Source organism: Morchella importuna, assembly GCF_003444635.1.
Source record: "Morchella importuna strain M04M26 chromosome Unknown Morimp01GS028, whole genome shotgun sequence".
Classification (NCBI taxonomy): domain Eukaryota; kingdom Fungi; phylum Ascomycota; class Pezizomycetes; order Pezizales; family Morchellaceae; genus Morchella; species Morchella importuna.
The window spans coordinates 451694-469279 of record NW_025763425.1 but is presented as its reverse complement, the minus strand read 5'-3'; the positions used below and the strand labels follow the sequence as shown (position 1 = coordinate 469279).

Below are 17586 nucleotides of genomic sequence, written 5' to 3'. Positions count from 1 at the left end.
TTCTATCACAGACCCTGGGGCCACGCCGCTGTCCATTATTCTCCGGAAGCTCAAATCACTCTACTTTCCAAATAGCCTTCCCCAGCTAGAACCAGATACATCTAGTTAGTGACCTGTTGTCTCGCTACCTCATCAGACCAGATCAGTTTCCATTTCTGCCAGTGAACATGAGATGATGCTCCAGGGTAAGGATAACGCTGCTTGGCCCAAATAACTCAAGTTCTCTTTGGGAACTGGAGCGGGGTGAAGTGCGAGACGAGCGAGGACGAAAGGCTTGGTGTTGCTTTGCCCTGCCCTAGTCACTAGTGGGGGGAGAACTGCCGTATCCAGCCAGCCCAGAGAGTGGGATGAGCGTGATATTAATTGTGGGTCGGGGGTATTGAATAAAGTGTACCTGTCTCCCGCTACCTGGTCATATGGTGGTTGGTGTGTGTCTGGTCTGTGGTTGTGAAGTTGAAGGTGAGCATATATATACTTCCACGATTGATCTGCACACACATTATATGTGCAAAACATATGTCTTCAAACAACTTCGTCGCTGTGATATATGATACTGACTTGTGAATTGATCAATTAATAGAGCAAAACAATATTCAACAGCAGCAGCACTAATGGCGCTCCAATCCCCCACGCCTCACCAGCTCACGGTCGAATCGTGGACTTTCTACTCCATTGGGATACTGCTCATTGCCGGCCGAATGTTTGTATTCTCCATCCAACAATACGTCGCTTTATTACCACCATCATCTTTGCATGTATGTTGCTCATAAACCAGAATAGATATTCCCGCCGACTCGTGCTTGGAACCTTCCGTGAGTTGCAGGCAGAGGACTGGTTGATGGTTTTCAATGGTGTATGTTCCCCCCCCCCCCGGCTTGTCTTCCATTTTGCACTATCCTTTCTAAAAATATGAGTGCAAAAAGCCACTAACATTTCTCTTCTCCGTTCCGTCCAGTTCATGTACACGATCCTCATGATTGGCATCAATATCTCTGGCCGCACCGCCACCAACTTACTTCTCCCGGGAGAGCTCGAAACCCTGACACCGGATGACATTGAGCTGCGAATATATGGGAGCAAGATTGTGATTCTGCTCGAGCAAGCGATGTTAATTGTGACTTGGGGGATCAAGGGGTGTATGATACTGATGTATCATCGACTTACGAGCAGGCTCAATATGCAGATTGTGATCAAGGCGATCGCAGGGTATATTGTGATAGGATTCGTGGCTGTCGAGCTCGCGTGGTTCTTGAGTTGTAGGCCTTTTAAGGGGTACTGGATGTTGCCGGTGCCGATGGGTAAGTTTATTTGTTTTTTCCGCCTTGTACTCGAGTACCTTTTCTTGGCTGTTGTTTGGTGGTCTTTCGAGCTTGTTCATTCGCCCAAACATTTTTGCACTTTGTTCCCATTCGTTCGGTTATCTCAATATCCCCCCCCAACCATCATTGACCCCCAGCGGAAATTAAAAACATGCTAACCACGGACCCGGACTCTAAACATAGTGCAATGCGCAACATACCAACACTACTCAATCACGCAAGCAACCTTCAACATCACCTCCGATCTTATGATGCTCGCCGTCGGCATTCCCCTCCTCTTAAAAGCCAAAGTCGAACTCAAAAAGTACCCCCGGTCCCCTCTACCCCCTTTTCTCTCGGACCCCCAACTAACGAATCATTGCAACGAGCAGGAAGATAATTCTCGTCGGCATCTTCTCCTGCGGTGTCTTTGTCGTAAGTCCTCCCGGCCTCGGCCCCCACTTCTCCCCCAGCGCGCCTGGTATCCTGACGGTAGATCCCCACAGATCCTTGCAGCATGTCTAAATAAGTATTACAACTTCTCGAATCCCTTCACGACAATCTACATGTTGTGGTACATTCGTGAGTCGTCAACTGCGATTTACGTATCTAACCTACCGATGCTTTGGCCGCTCTTCCGGCGCCTCTTCAATGTGGGCAAATTTGCGGACCATAGTAGCGGCCAGAAGTACGCCCACTCGGACGGCGAGCCGCTCAGTGTGTTGTCGAGAAAGAAGCCCGGCACTGGCACGAGGGACACCATGAGCTTTGCGGGGAGCGAGGAGAGGATCAACAAAGGTGCTGAAGAGGGCGTGTTGGAGATTGAGCAGAGGTTCTCTTTCTCGATTGAGAAAGGAGAGGTAGATGTGGAGCTTGGCAAGGGGGAAGGGCCGAGTAGGATGGGAGGCCATAAGGGGAGTCATACGACAACTATTTCGGCGACCAGATAGATCTGAGTCAGTTGCCTTATTTCTTCTGGGATGGACTTTTGATATATACCTATCGTTTGCGGTTTCCTTATGTTTTTGTGTTTACGGGTTTTTTTTCTACTATATATATGTGGCGGCGCTATTGTATGTACTTGTAGGCGGGGTATGGCATTAATGGCGAAATGTTGGACCAAAAGTTATCTCCTATTGTATAAATGTAGTACTAAACAGTAATTCAGTTGTTTGGGAACAGGGTATGAAACCCGTGGAGCTATGGATTTCATGCAGAGTCTATCGATATATCCTGCACATGTACGTCAGAATTGAAGAATTGAAACGAGTACAACCATGGTATCAGTGATTCTTACCTTATTATAACGATTTGCATTTTCACCCACCATCACTCGGCTCTCTAATACCCAGTGCCCGCACACACCCCACCGGAGCATAAACTAGAAAAAGGTACCAACATCTAGATCTACACACTGATCCCCCTTTAGCGCGGGAACCTTAAGTCCGGAAATCTGGGTCATGGTCTCGGTCCCCTTCAGCGCGCGCGTGGTATATGTCTCAAATCCTTACCCCTTGGAGAAGAGCTATGTCTTGGAACTTTCTTTTTCCCCCTTAGCTTTCCTCCTCATGTACCTCATTCCACGCCTAGATTAAAACCCCACGACAACAACTCTCCTTTGTGGTCAAGTTCAAGTTTATTGTTCTTCACCTTCATCATCATCGAACGAACAGCGTTGGTGGTTAGGTTAGCTTAGGTTAGCCACGGGCCTCAACTTAATTCTATTTTATATCTACCTCTTCAATTCCCGTGCATAAGAAGAAGTTGCGCTGTACTAAAATGCACCACCGATGCCTCCGACGACGCAGCCTCAAAAACAACCTCCAAACGCCGAAACAATTGTCATCTCATTCCTATGCGGGAGCTTAGTACTATCGTTTCTTCTCGCGGCAGTCGCCGCAGTGTTAAAGGTCTACCCAAAGCCGCCGGTGGTGCCGTTTATGAAGAGAATCTTGGCAAAGATGAGGAGGACACCGCCAACTCCTGTACAGGAGGAGCTACCAGAGGTGCGGCAGAGAGAGGTGCATCAGAGAGAGCTGCCACAGAGAGGGGTGCAACAGAGAGAGGCGCAACCGATAGAGGTGCAGTTAGTGGATGTGCCGTTTGACTTTGGGCTAAGGGAGGATGTGGAGAGTGGGATCGGTGAGTAATCAACATCTTGGGTCGAGATAAGGATGTGGCAGCTAACGCGTCTGGTGTGTAGCATATCCTCCGCCAGTGGCTTTTAATTAATTGGGGTCCATTTTCGGGTTGGAGTTTTGGATTTGGTTCTGATCTGGTTTTTCATTTGTTGGCCGGCGTTCGTACTTTGATTTTTCATAGTTTGGAAGGAGGTTTTAATGGCCGCATAGCAATTGCTTATTGCGGTGACAGCTGTACCGAATGTTTCCTTTGTTGCAGATATAATATCAATAGTGTGTATGAGTATGTATTTAATGAGCTAAAGTTAATGCTAATTGATGATAATGAACATAACAAATAGCGTGGAGTCGTCGTAGATTATAGTACCAGTGTGACTGCCCTTGATATTCCAGATTATACATATCCTGAGATAATAGAACATGATACGCGTGACATTGTTTGCATTGTGAATGTGTTCAAGATGAAGGACTAAGGGGACTCAAGCACATACACGTCGCGTGTTCTTGAATTCTTCCACGGGATGCAAGGGGTACATGTCGTAGCTGTTTGAGATTTCTGGCCTGCATTATGGCGTCTGCATCTGTTGTGTCAGGGTCGATTATATGTAGTCCAGGTTGTACAAAAACGCTCTCGGGTTTCATTGGACTGTTCTAATAGTAGCAATAGTAGCGCCATTATTGTAATGTAGCTAGCGGTCCACTTTGGTTCGCTGACCAGTCACGATGTGCCTCAACGTCCGAAGGCAAGTACATGTATGCGCCAGTCTGCAGAGATTCCGTCACTGTGTAACAGTAACTAATTTAAATCGAGGTAATAGATCTGAACTTTGAGTCGAAACGGAACCGTCGCGTAGGTCAAGTGGAGAGATACTGGGCGAGTTTATCCGAGGTAACACTCACATCATTAGTCACTAGTAATAAATCGAATATATCTCAGGGTTCTTTATCAAGTCAGAACAATCACTTATAACTAGCCCCGGCCTTCATAAGCAACATTTTTCGTTGTATACTCAGGGTTCCACTATTGAAGGTAGAGGGTACCAACCAACATGGCATCAATTCACGGATCGATTAGCTAGCTACCGGACGATAGGCGAGTCATGTAATTATTTAAGGCTGTTATAGTACTTGTGGAGTTAGTATATTGAGATCTGTATAAGTTAAAATAAAGGGGGATAACAAGGAACAACTATTAAGATTACATGTGCGGGGTCTTGCTTGCCGGTTGGGAGGATACGTATACATGAAGTCCTGAAAGGATGAACCCAGGGGTTGATATCTGGAACATGACGAGTGCCCAAACTTATTACTCGAGATATAGATTGCTCCCGAGGATGTTGCAACGTTGACATAGTTCATCCAAAGGATATTTAGGATCCGGAAGTGTAAGTACATGATGTGAAGATTGACGAATTTTACGAGGAGGGAGAGCAAGAAAGAAGTTGGTTGCTTCTTAAGAAGTACGTATATACTCGGGATTTGTTATGTGGCTTTCTTGATTTTACATGTATGCGTACCGTGGCATCTTTTCCTGTACATACGTGTAGAGATACATGTACCTTTTTATTTGATTACTCGAATGGTTTGACGGAAAACTTCTTCCCTGGCCGAACAATACCAAAAAGACGTATCTACATCTTCCCGCAACATGCGTAAAGATGTTTATCCTCAAAGCTACTTGTACTCTTCTACTATTTCTAAGCTGGTCGATCACATTGTTTGAATACCTGTCCCTGCTCTGCTCCGATAGTAGAGCATACATACATGTATGTACATTCCATTATTCTTCTTCACGGCCGGTTTTATACCTATCGTCTGATTCGCATCTTTAATTCGATCCACAAACCTTGTGTGGTAAGTCTGGTGATACTACATATACCTCCGGCTCCATCGTTTCGATCATCTAAAATCCAGACATGAAACATCACTCATGTTCAAGGCCAAGCCAACATAAAACATGAGTTGAAAAGACATCCTTCCTTGATTTAGTTCCCAAGATAACTTTTAGCAGTACAAGAGATATTCCCATTACCCCCCTCCAGTAGCTAACACGTATCGTAAGCGCTCAAACGACGATTCTATCACTATCATCGTTAACCACCCAATCCCAACAACCCCACAAAACACCAATACTAGCGCAAACTTACAGCAGTCGTCTGACCCTCCTTCGCTCCCGGACCCCTCTTAACAGTCCCCCTCTTCGCATAGCTAATCAACTTCTTCTTCTGCTTCCCCCCCTCCCCACCCTTCCCCTCCTTCTCCTTCTCCTTACTCTTACCCCCGCCGGTAAAAGACTCCACCCTCAGCAAAACCTTCTTCCTCCCCTCCTCGTCCGCATACTCCTGGTCAATACGGCTCAGCTCGACCTCATGCGCGACCGCAACCTCGCGCGAGGCAACAAGGTGACGGATGAGCTCCAACTTATGGTCAACGCTCCGCTGGAGGGCCAATATCTCGTCGTTGATACTCTTGATGTTGCGGTCGTGCTCGTCCTTGCGGGTCTCGGAGGCGGCAGGCGCAATTGAGCCAGCGAGAGAGGGGGGGTTGCTGGTGCCCATGACGGAGTAGAGGATCTCGGGCGGGGCGGCGGCGGCGGCGTCGTCATCGTTGTTGATAGCGGCGGGGGTGGCTGGCTGGGGAGTGGAGGGGGTGGGCTGTTTGGCGGCCGGTGGGGTAGAGGGGGTGAAGTGCCCGGATAGTCTTTTGTTTGATCTGAGGGGATTCATTTTTTTGTTTGTTAGTGCGATGACTGGAGGGAGGTGAGTTGGATGGATGGATGGAGGAGAAGAGGAAGAAGAAGGTTGTGCTGTGTGATTGTCGTGCGTGGTTGTGGGGATGAAAGCCCCCTTTGATAGCAAATACATGTAGTCCTATCGAATGGAAGGAAAGTACCCAGCTATGGGTTCTCACCAAAAGACAAAGAAATAAAAGAATCTAGGGCAGCTCACATGTCGTGTCAAATATAATCCATATATAAACAAGCTGAATCATCTCGCAGCCAATTTGATGGTTTGATCAATTGAGAGATATCGATTTTGCATTATCACAAAGTACTGCACGCGTCGGCCAATAAGGTCTGTATAGTGACAACTTTTCTGTTTGTGGTTTCAGTCTTTTTTTATTTTTTTTATTTTTTTTTAATTCTTTAATTGCTTGTAACATTACAGTTATGGCATTGTAGTTTCAGTCGCTGACCGGCGACACTTCTGTATTGCTGAGACTTTGGCCCAGACGAAATGGAGTTCTGCATACATGTATGTGGGAAGATGCATGTATACTTGTAGGAATTAATACATCCAGCTCTCTACCGGCTTTAGGAGAAGCGGGAAAATACAGTCTCGAAATTTCTTATTTCGAACCAGATTCTTGTAAAAAAAAAAAAGGGTAGATTTTTCTCATGGGAACTAACTAACGCCCACCCGGTATAGCACCTTTTCCCCTACTGATACTGACAAAAAATACTCTTTGTATTGTACTCTCACTGGCACTGACAAACGGCCTTTTTTTCGTATTCGATAAATAGTCACTGGCCGCTGACGTCCAGGCCTCACTGACCAGCGCAATACTCGAGCTATATGAACAGCAAGCAAAGCCCTGCCAATTGCAAAGAAAGGAAAATTTCCAAATCCCCACAAGAAAGAACTACTATCTTCCGTGCTGCATCTACTCCTTCCATTGATCTCTTATTGCAAGTAACTATCTCCCCACTCCCACATCTCCAACCCACCAAAGTCTCCAACCCCCTCCCTCTTCCCACCACTACACCCCCACCCCCACCCCCACCCCCACCCCGACCCCCTCCTCCCTATACACCCTCTCCCCCACCTCCCCCTCCTCATCCCTATAAACCCTCTCCCCCCTCCTCCTCACCAACCACCTCCCCACCCTCCTCAACACATCCCCCAACCCCTCCTCCACCCACCACAACCCCCTCGCCTGCAAATCCACCCGATGCCACAACCTCTGGTTCCTCCACCTCCGCAGACAGTGGTGGTACTCATACACGCCGGGCTCAAACGGCGTCACAATAACCCTATGGTCCGGTCCGGGCCTTCTCAGCACCGGCAACGGAGGAGCAGTGGGAGCAGAGGGCGAGTGGCAGGAGGGACAGAGACGCCGGTTCGAGACGGCGTAGGTTCGCGGGGGTAGCATGGAGTGGTAGTGTGCGTCGGTGTGGCAGTGGCCGGTGCAGGTGGGCTCGGTGCCGACGATGAGGGGGAGGGTGTGGTTGCAGCCGCGGTAGCGGACGAGGAGGGGGGTGGGGCGGCACATTGTGGTGGTGTTTTTTGTGGGCGTGGTGGAGATAGATATGGGGGCTATGGATGAGTATATATCTGAGATTTTGTGCCCTACGCAATTAACTGGTTGGAGGTGAAGATATATGGATGTGGTTTTGCAATTTGGCCATTGGCTGGAGTGGATATTTCTTTTTGGCCAACTGTACATGTATTATCGTAAGCTGGTCTCACGAGTTACTGCGCGAGACACCGATTTAAAAGTTAACACGGTGGTGGGAAAGAAGGAGATGATAGCAACCTGGATTCTGTCTGTATTATCTAAAAATGATATTACCCAAACCGTTGAAACGAGATATAAAGGATATAGAAGTAAAAAAAAAGAATAAAGTAAGAATAAAAGAAGAATAAAAGAAGAACAAAAACAAATAACATGACCCCTTTGCACCTAAAAAGACTAGAAAACCGGTATCCAATAAAAATCATACAGAATTCCGGCGACCCGTGGCCGCAACGGACACCGATGCAAGGCCAATTCCAGCACGCCCTCCCGGCTGACTCCCCGCCTCCAAACCGTCGAACCCAACCTCACAACCCGCACTACCCTGAGACAGGCCCGCAGGCAAGCTCTCAAACTCCGCAACATCCTTAAACCCCCCCTCGGCCTCCTCCTCCTCGTCCTCCTCATCCCCATCCTCATCATCCTCATCGTAATCCGGCTCCCCCGCAAAGAACCTCTCCACCCACCGTATCCCCCCCCCGCGCTCCCTCTCCACATCATGCTCCCCATCATGAATCCCCCTGAGGCCCCTCAGCACCTGGTCAAAGTTCCTCGTATCCTCCTCCTCATAGTCCGAGTCGTCCTCCTCATACACCCTCCTCTTCCTCTTCGCCGCCAGCCACCCCCCATTCAGCACCGCCTGCTCCGCCACACCCACACCCTCCACCTGCGTCCTCCCCCTCCGCGCCTGCCGCGCCCGATGCTCCCTACGCTTCCTGCGGAAGCGATCAAGCGTGTGCTCGTCGCCGTCGTACTCGCCCGTCACCACGGGGCTGACAAACGTAATCACGTCTGGCGCGGGCTCGCGGAGGATTGGTGGGTGGATCGGGCGCGTGGGGTGGCGCGCGGCGTAGCAGGAGGGGCAGAGGGTGCGGTTTGAGCGCGAGTGCTGGACGTCGTCGGAGACGGGGGAGGTGGGGGTGGGGCAGTTGTCGGTGCAGGAGTAGGGGGGTGTCTGTGCGATGAAGACGATGCGGTGGTGGCAGCGCGTGTAGCGGACGCTGAGGAAGTAGCACATTGGTTTTGGGGGGGGGGGGGGGGGGTGGATGCTTAAGTGTGAGTGTGTGTGTATGTATGTAGCTGGGTATACGGCGGTGGTCGGTGGTGAAATCTGGGGTTTGGTGCTGGGCTGGGTTGTGGGCGATAGTTAACTGACAGTTTGTGTTCTGTCCGGGTGGTGTTGGGTGAGTCAGTCAGGTAGGGTAGGTAGGGTAGGTAAGTAAGCTTGTTGCTTGACTGACTGACTGACTGACTGACTGAGGTGTATTACTGCGGCTGTGTCTAAGATGTTATGACTTAAATCTGCATACCTGGAGAGAGGATCTAATCTATACCCTCCACAGCCTACTTGAAACCGGACACCTATGTATCTGAGTACCTGCCCCTGGCTGGTGTCTGAGAGGACGACTTCTTCCTCCTTCTTCACAATGGATGGATGGATGAGCTGCTGCAGCTGTCTAGCTGATTGTAATTGAGTACATGTACAACTATACCTACTCTAGCTCTGCAAGCGCGGTTGACGCGTTCGGCGTTGGCAGCAGCTCAGCAACCAGAAGCTCTCTCTACACCAGGGCCCTACCTCTACCTCTACCTCCCCTGTAACTGCAATCCCCCAGGAACGGTGCCGATTCGCTACTCAATCCTTCGACGCGTTAGAGATCCTCATACATACATGTACCTTAACTCAGTGCAGCAGCAACCGGGTAAAGTCAAAAAAAACTGAAACTCCGCCATGTTCAATTAGAGACGGGCTTGTTTGTCGTACTCCACTGGCTGGCAGCCCCAATGATCTCACCAGGTTCGAACCAAGGAACGACTAGCGAAGCTTTTTATCTTGCGTGAGGCTACATGTATGGCTGTCATCTTAGTCCGCGATGCAATTTTAATTTTCAAGTCGATTGGTGGTTAAAAAAGAAACTGCACTCTAGAGTCTAGACTGAGCAATACTCCGTCCGAGCTTAGTCCACACACGTACATGTATGTATGAGGGAAAAATCTCCGGTCTGCGGCATTGGTGGTGGTGGTGGTGGCGCAGCGCGTACATCCACCATCCGCGTCCGAAGAACCGAGTCGCACGAGCTCACCGACCGATTGATCGCCCACAATCCCGAGGCCTGTGAATCCACCGGCTTATTACCGGTCATGCATGTTTCAATTGATGTGGCATTGAGTCATACACTATCACTCGATAAGGTTATACATCTCCTGCAAACAGCTTCACCAACCGCGAAAAACACCGAAAATCCCATAAATCCCCCCCGCCAAAACGACAAGTGACATGAACCACACCCAATAGACACACGCTACCCGACAAAAGTAGAAACCACCCCCACACTTCCAAGACCCTCAGCAACCAAGATGTCCACGGCCAACTACGCGATACAAAAACAAACCACTTAAGATCCACCTATGAGACCAACACCAAGCGGGATTACAAATGACTTTCATTATCAACTAGCATAGAAACAATCTGCCTTTTTTCCGGCACATCTTACTTTCACATATGATGAGCCCAGAAACCCAGATAATTCTTCATTTACAGTATAATTTCGTATAGAAACAACAGAGTTTTACACAAGGAAAATAGTAGGATGTTCATCACACTTCTCTTGAAAGCCCACTTAAGCCTTTCTGTGGCATACCATTACTATGAGAGGGTGTGTTAAGGCTGGTGGTTCGGTTGCTATTGGTTGGAGGAAATGGTACAGTAGAGAGAGAGACATTGGCTAGTGCGAAAAGCTGAAAAAGTTGCTGATGATAGAATAGTGAGACTTTTGATGTCTATGGATAAAAATCAGCCCATGTGCCCGCCAGCCTGCTCATTTATCTGCTCCTTAGAGCTCTGAGCTTTTTTGGGGCGTAGGATAAATCGAGTGTGGAAGAGGCAGTGAGGGTGCATAGTAGATGAGTTAAAGGTTTGGGGTCGAAGACAGGCGGTAAGAATAGAGCTGTTGAACCGGAGGATGTGACAAAACTAGTGTAAACATGCGTTAAGGTAACTCAATATTCAGTGCAACCTGAATTTATCTTTGGCTCCTTAACTAAATACAAGGTGACTTTAGTTGTTACCTTTATTTAAAACTCATAATATCAGTAATACACTAGATATACTAGGCTAGTACTATAGAGCATGTTCCAATGTTTTCCACGGCAGAAAACCAGGCCCCATGACATAACGCCGTCCTAAACTTTCCAAGAAGTAATAACTAACTTGCTGCGTTACACTCTGTACAAGTTTCCGGCTCCATATAGTATTCTACTGATGTCGATGGTATACCAATATCCAGAATTTTGATATTGGAATGGAACACTACCAATCATTGGCAGGCTCGTTAGGAGGTAGAGGAGGAAGGGTCTTCTTTGGCAACGGGACTCTCTGAGACCAGCATCCATCATGAGTTCTATACCATTCCATATCAGCGCGCCCCTTGATCGGCTCCATGTGAGGTTCGCGGCGGGGCTTCTCAAGTTCATCCTCCACACAGTCAATGATGATCTCATTTGTATCCAGCTCGTCTGAAGGCTGCCTTCTCTTAACACAGGTTGCCACAGGTTTATCGCCATGCTTTTCGTAAGGCATATCCGGAGGATCTGGGAAATCTGGGTTTAGAGAATTGATGAATGTTCCAATCCGTTCGCGAAGGGTAAATGGATTCTGTTCGAAAAAGCTATCCAATAGACGAGGAAGAGGAGAAGATGATTCTAACGCCTCCGCCATTTCCTGCTCTTTCTTCAGACTTGTTGTACTATTATCTTGAAGGTACTAGAAATATAATGAATGATTTAGTATGCCGTTATGTATTTGGGAATTCTCCAACACTCACATCGTCTTTAATCTGAGCATCTGTAGGGTATTTGCTCACTGAACAGGACTTTGGTGGCGGAAAGCGCCGCACAGACTGTTTGTAATGTTTAAAAACTGTTCGAGTTTAATGGTATGATTAGGGGCCTCGTAACATACCTTTCTAGTCGGGTCATCTGTGTCTTTGTCACAGTCTGTAGTGTATTCAGATGCAATCGCGTTAATCTGGATGATACAGTAATTAGTCAAGATGGGGGGATACGGGAGGTATGCAGAGCCTTACTTCAAGGAATGGAACATGGTCTTGATTTTTTGTTGGTACGCCCCAATGCTTAATGGTGCCATCGAAACCTCTTCCCTTTTCTATCGGTTCACCGCAAAAGTCTAACTTCGGCATCTTTTTACCAGTAACATTAAGGGGCTGAGGTACCACATCACGCCATGGAAGGATATCTGGAAACATAGGAGGTAGTGAAGAGTTTTGTTGTTGTGTTTTCCGCGGGGAATTCTTTGGCCGGCGTTTCTTATGAGATTGCTCATTATAGTACTGGTATTGAGGCCCACTGAAGCGCTTTGCGGCGGCGCGCTCCTTGGCTGCCTCGTATTCACGATCGACACCTTGAGGTCTGTATGCAATGGCAGCTTGATATTCTGACATAGTCATGTGTCCGCTACGAGCCGACGCAGGACCGGTTTTAGGCTTTGGCTGAATAGAGAAAGAATATTAGTTATATAGATAAGAAGCAGGGTTGATACTACTCACCTTCCAATTAATCCATCCGTTTGTAGAATTAGGTCGAGTAGACGGATCCGGCTCACAAGCTTCCCAGTTTGGCGGCACCCCAGAATCATCACCTGATTCAAACGCTTTATGTTCATTGTCCCTTCCCGTAGGAACCTCCTTAGCCATAATAGATGTAGGAGATGAGGCAAAGTCTGCCGCTGCTGCTGCTCTTTTTGCATCTAATTCGGCTTGTCTGGCCTCCTTGGCCGCACTGGCAGATGTGGGTTGCGGATATTTTGATGAAATTCCAGCAAACATTGTCTCAACATGAGCGTTATAGAGTTCGCAATATGTGCGTTGCCTCTCAGCTCCTGACAAAGCTGAACTAGATTTCGTGCTTGTATCGGGTACCTTGCGAACGCTCTGTGTAGGAGGTTCGGCTCTCTTCTTGACAACCTCCATTTCTTCTTTCTTATTCTTAATAAGGTTTTGGCTATTGACACTCTTCAAATCGTTCGTGCTGCTGTTGACTAAAGAACTCTTGTTTCTCACCATAGTATTTGGACTTTTGACCGGGGGACGCATATGAATTGGAATGAAGGGTTTGAATGGAGTGCCATTCGGGTTAAACTATAGCCACCAAATATCACAATTAGAGACGGTGCACTAAACAATCCCCTTTTGAGCAAGGTACTTACAATTGGTTGAGCAAAGGGCTTCCCGTCCACAAATGAAAATGAGAATGCCATTCCTCCAGAGGCAGTTGTCCAACCTGATTCAGAAACCCCTCCATCAGTTTCATGTTCGCTCTTGTCTTCCAACACATCCTGTTGCCCGTAGTCCTTCACTTTCGTCCCAAAAGAATGCACACTCTCCTCGTGGGTGTTTTTAACAACCAACTGACATGCGGGCTCCATTTCACCGTTTGATGTTATTATTGCAGGAGGAGCAGGCACAGGAGGAGCAGGCACAGAAGAAGCAGAGGTAGCATGCACTGCAGAGGTAGTTGAGAGAGGATATGTGGAAGTGCTAGAAGTGGGGAGAACTTGAGGAAGACCATAATCATCTCTTACACTACCGCCCCACTGGCCCATAAGACGGGTTTCTGGGTCCCCTGAACTAATCACCCTGTGGAAAGGAGAGGACTGAGACTGGGCCCTCTGGGGGGGGAGTTGGCGTTCGACCATGACTGTGTTTGAGGGCAAGGATGATTGAGCTCGAAGCCACCATATCGGAGGGTCATCGTTATTTCCCTCGGTAATTATTGCATCGCCGGTTTCTTCTAGGGAACATTTGTCACTAGTGGGGTACTTGGTCCTGTCCAAAAAAAACGTCTTCGTTGGGGCTTTCTGAGTAAAGGTCCGACTTGGGTTGAGTCTGCGATAGCTACATGTCGGAGGACGCGACATTCCTTCGAAAGATGTGTACAGAGGGCGCGATGGATATGTGAAGCACAACAAACTTGGCGCGGGGCAAAGATGAAGTGGCCAGATGACAAGAGGATGTGATTGTGATTTTGGCGGGATGGAGTGTGTTGACGAGGTGTGCGTTGACAAGGTGGGGTGGATGTCGACGAGGTGGGGTGGATGTCGATGGGGGTGGGGTGGGGTGTGAATGGTGGGCCAATGCGTTTTATTGCCCAGCCCTTCCTTACGCGGAAATAAAACAAGTTTGTGTTCCCCACAATCACTACATAAAATCTTTCAGATCTGATATTTATTCCTGCTAGAAGTTGTCATGTAACCTGCGAGTGCATCATGATGATGCACTCGCAATCCTGGTCATTTGTTTGCACTTACAAAGGGAATCCAACCGTCGGTACCAGGTCTCAGGGAATAGATGCGCCGCGCAAAGTTACTTCCTAAAGAACTAGCAGAAACCGTTCAAAGTTCCTTATCTTTCTGTTAGTGGCATGACCACGAGAAACATCTCGAAGATTTCAGAGGCCACACGGGTTTCGATCCCCCGTCTCGTGCGCGCCGGGCACAGACAGGACAACGACCTAAAATAGAATGTTAACAGAAGCAAGAAATGTCTGAACCTCTGTCACGGCTTAACCTTGAATGGGTGCGCCCACCTTGGCCAGTAACCGCTCTAATAGCCAAACTATGCACATCATACGTTATCACTCGATTTCAACATAAACAGACTTCAATAACCAATTGGGGGCAGGAAATCCTACTGCATTCGCGATTTTAATACCAATAATGAGTCATGATAATCTATCGGAAGTGTAGTAGAGGGATCCGAACAGTAATTGTGCTGCCTCGCTCTTACAATCAAACATCCGATAACTATTCAGATAGGGAGAGTATCCAACTCACTCTCATCTCTAGCTAACTGTGTATAGAGCTCACACGATTCTGTGATCAGACAACAGGACCTAGTACGCGGTCAAAGGAGACAAGCCTTTCAAACTACACCCGACGAAGCAGGATATACAAGATTCCTATTTTAGGCATCTCTTACGACAAGCTACCTACTAAGCCATACATGTAGCTATAGTTTAGGTACTAGTCTCGTATCCAGCCCGTTACTGACAGAAAGCTGCCCACAATACGGTTAGGTACATGCATGTATACATACATGTAGGGCTGTTGTATCCCGTTGCCGCCTGGAAGAGTTTCCGTTTCAGTGTGGTGCACTGGGTCACGTCGACGACACCACTCGTTATATACCGGTGCTGTGGGTAAGTCTTCTAACAGGATTCGTATAGCTCATATTGATAAGTGCTGTGGACCATATTTAGATAATAGAAAGTTTATTCAAATGGAGGCACATACTTGGATCAAGATAAGACTAGCTTTTTACTTGATGCATTCACATTTGACTCTATTACCAGAGAATAGGTCTAGAACTTCGCGCCAGCTACATTTATAAATTTATGTATCATCACTCGCTCACCTGAAAGACACAAAACACACTAACACACACTAACACTCTTCACGCCCACTACTCACTAGCTCTGTCTCGCTATGTCTTCCATCCGACCCACCGACTGGCGTCCTAATTACACTCGACTTTGCCGAGATCGCCTTTTTCGATCTCCTTAAGCTCGAACTTGACTGATAGTGACTAGTATTCTTTCTATCTCTTGCCTTTCTGAGATATGCTCTGAGTGCAGGTAAGCACACAGCTAACTGACCCATAGTAATCTCGATACACGCCCATAGCTCATACGTATGTATAATGGGCGCATTCGGGTCCTTGCGTATCTTGGGGTAGATGTCGACGAAGCGAGCGATCGCAGCAATAATAGAGAGCGATCCAATGAAGAATACGACTACAAGACCAGCGAGTTGACGTCTGCCGAGTTGGAGGGTATGGAGGATGAAAATTGGAAGGATGAGAATGAAGATGTCGGTGAAGATGTTGAGGAAACTCCAGAGTGGCAAGGTGATGGTATTGCCAGTGGCGTTGCAAGTTCCGTCCCTGCGGAAATGGTATTAGAGAGATTTGAGAATACGATGAGGAGGGGATGCCTACCAGTTTGTGAAGATTGGGCGACACCAGAAACTGTGAAGAAATATCACAAAGACATATGTTCCTGCAGTGAATCCGGTGACGAAGAAAAGGTACTTTCTCAAGTATGGAGATAGGTTTGGGAACAGGTGGTAGTAGTAGATCACGCATGCCCCCTTCGATAGCCACATTGCCGAAAATACTAGATATCCACAGATAAAAGAAAGCTAACACCATGCTATTAATACAGAACAAATAAATAGGCTATTGAAAGCGTGGAATACCAAGGAAGCTGTTTTATTCTGCTCGGGAGTAACCACTCTCGTTCTCCCCATCAATTCCAAATTATACTTCCACGCATCCGTCGAAATTGCAGTAATACCGATTATAAACGATGCCACAAGAAGCGAGTCAGAAATAATAATAGAAGGGGTTTTTAGACTTTGGCGGCGATTCATCCACAGGCGGAGCACCATAAAGACGAACACCAGCAGGTTAAGAGACCACGTGAGGGCCAAAAGGCCTTCAACAGAGATGGGCACATCAAGCTTTTTGGTATCAGACATGATTTGTTGGAAGGGTAGTACTACTGCGTGCTTGTGGGGACGATTCGAAAGGAAGGAGAGATTCGACGGAAATATATAGAGCTTTTTGTCAATCTATGCCACTTACCCACCGCTCAAGCATATGGAGTATTTCTTCTCGTTAACCTGCCTCTCACCCACCTTTCCGAATGCCCTCAGCCTCTAGGCCATGCAAATAACTATTCACAAGCAGGCAAATAATTTTCTGGGTCTATGCATATCTCGGCCATGCGCTTGAGTGGGAAGAATGCATAAGGTTTTGGCAGTCAGACAATACACAAGTTTAAAAGCCATACCTCCAAACACTATTGAAAGCAGGGGGCCAATGTTTGTGGCTTATTATCGGTATTGGTCCATTCAAGTTGACGCAAAGACCAACCGGTGAGAGCTCCAGAATCCGTCGAATCATTCAATTGGTGATTGTTATGACTTCTGATTGGAGGTGGGCATTGTCAGATGCGCATGTTCACGTCTCAAAAATAGTTTTCAGGGTTACTATGATAGTAGAAACGTTAAAATTTAAGATCGTCAGTCATGAAAGATATAAGATCTGGATTAGCGCTGAACATAAAGCAAACTGTGCCCACTAGCATGATGACGCCTATCGTATCGTGTGTGCTAGCAGTATCAACTTTTTATATGTGCATGTCTTTGTGCACCTAGCACTACAAGTATCAATTGTTTAATATTTGAATGAGGGCTGTGGTAATTGCCTCACGCCTGCATTTAATATCGAGGATATCATGGGTATTAATGCAGAATGATTGCATATTGTTACACCAGAAATGCTTCGATTCGAACACCAAGATAATGTACGTACTCGGCTCCAAAGGAAACTCTGTGTATAACCACGAGGCTATTACGGTTGACCCCTAAAAAGTCGATTCGGCCAGGTATGTACCAGTTTGCTTGACTCCCAACGATTGGTTTTCATATAATGAATCTTAAGTGGAAGCTTAACAAAGCCTAGGCCAATGGCAAGTTAATTACGATCCAAATAAGTTAACCTTGCGGATATCAGTGCGCCTGTATGCACTTAGCCCCCCACCATATGCTGCGA

General features: G+C 47.4%; 7 protein-coding genes across 7 annotated transcripts; 2 read left to right on the top strand and 5 right to left on the bottom strand.

Moving 5' to 3' along the window:
* Positions 1-611: 611 nt before the first annotated feature.
* On the top strand, positions 612-2248 carry LAJ45_08238 (uncharacterized protein; the record flags this gene model as incomplete). The annotated part of the gene is made up of 6 exons (XM_046117789.1): positions 612-700; positions 781-853; positions 956-1298; positions 1503-1623; positions 1691-1733; positions 1805-2248. The coding sequence occupies 6 exons, from the start codon at positions 612-614 to the stop codon at positions 2246-2248; spliced, it is 1113 nt and encodes a 370-aa protein (XP_045969076.1).
* An 840-nt stretch (positions 2249-3088) lies between these two features.
* On the top strand, positions 3089-3530 carry LAJ45_08237 (uncharacterized protein; the record flags this gene model as incomplete). The annotated part of the gene is made up of 2 exons (XM_046117788.1): positions 3089-3440; positions 3502-3530. 2 exons carry the CDS (start codon positions 3089-3091, stop codon positions 3528-3530), a joined length of 381 nt encoding a protein of 126 aa, XP_045969075.1.
* A 1954-nt stretch (positions 3531-5484) lies between these two features.
* LAJ45_08236 (uncharacterized protein) lies at positions 5485-6165 on the bottom strand (the record flags this gene model as incomplete). Its single annotated transcript, XM_046117787.1, has 2 exons — positions 5521-5523; positions 5587-6165. The coding sequence occupies 2 exons, from the start codon at positions 6163-6165 to the stop codon at positions 5521-5523; spliced, it is 582 nt and encodes a 193-aa protein (XP_045969074.1).
* A 1033-nt stretch (positions 6166-7198) lies between these two features.
* Positions 7199-7711, bottom strand: LAJ45_08235 (uncharacterized protein; the record flags this gene model as incomplete). The annotated part of the gene is made up of 1 exon (XM_046117786.1): positions 7199-7711. The coding sequence occupies one exon, from the start codon at positions 7709-7711 to the stop codon at positions 7199-7201; it is 513 nt and encodes a 170-aa protein (XP_045969073.1).
* Positions 7712-8156: 445 nt separating this feature from the next.
* On the bottom strand, positions 8157-8972 carry LAJ45_08234 (uncharacterized protein; the record flags this gene model as incomplete). Its single annotated transcript, XM_046117785.1, has 1 exon — positions 8157-8972. The coding sequence occupies one exon, from the start codon at positions 8970-8972 to the stop codon at positions 8157-8159; it is 816 nt and encodes a 271-aa protein (XP_045969072.1).
* A 2292-nt stretch (positions 8973-11264) lies between these two features.
* LAJ45_08233 (uncharacterized protein) lies at positions 11265-13667 on the bottom strand (the record flags this gene model as incomplete). The annotated part of the gene is made up of 6 exons (XM_046117784.1): positions 11265-11717; positions 11779-11853; positions 11916-11981; positions 12040-12462; positions 12520-13110; positions 13179-13667. The coding sequence occupies 6 exons, from the start codon at positions 13665-13667 to the stop codon at positions 11265-11267; spliced, it is 2097 nt and encodes a 698-aa protein (XP_045969071.1).
* A 1819-nt stretch (positions 13668-15486) lies between these two features.
* Positions 15487-16508, bottom strand: LAJ45_08232 (uncharacterized protein; the record flags this gene model as incomplete). Its single annotated transcript, XM_046117783.1, has 4 exons — positions 15487-15545; positions 15626-15912; positions 15967-16169; positions 16227-16508. The coding sequence occupies 4 exons, from the start codon at positions 16506-16508 to the stop codon at positions 15487-15489; spliced, it is 831 nt and encodes a 276-aa protein (XP_045969070.1).
* Between the last annotated feature and the right edge of the window lie 1078 nt (positions 16509-17586).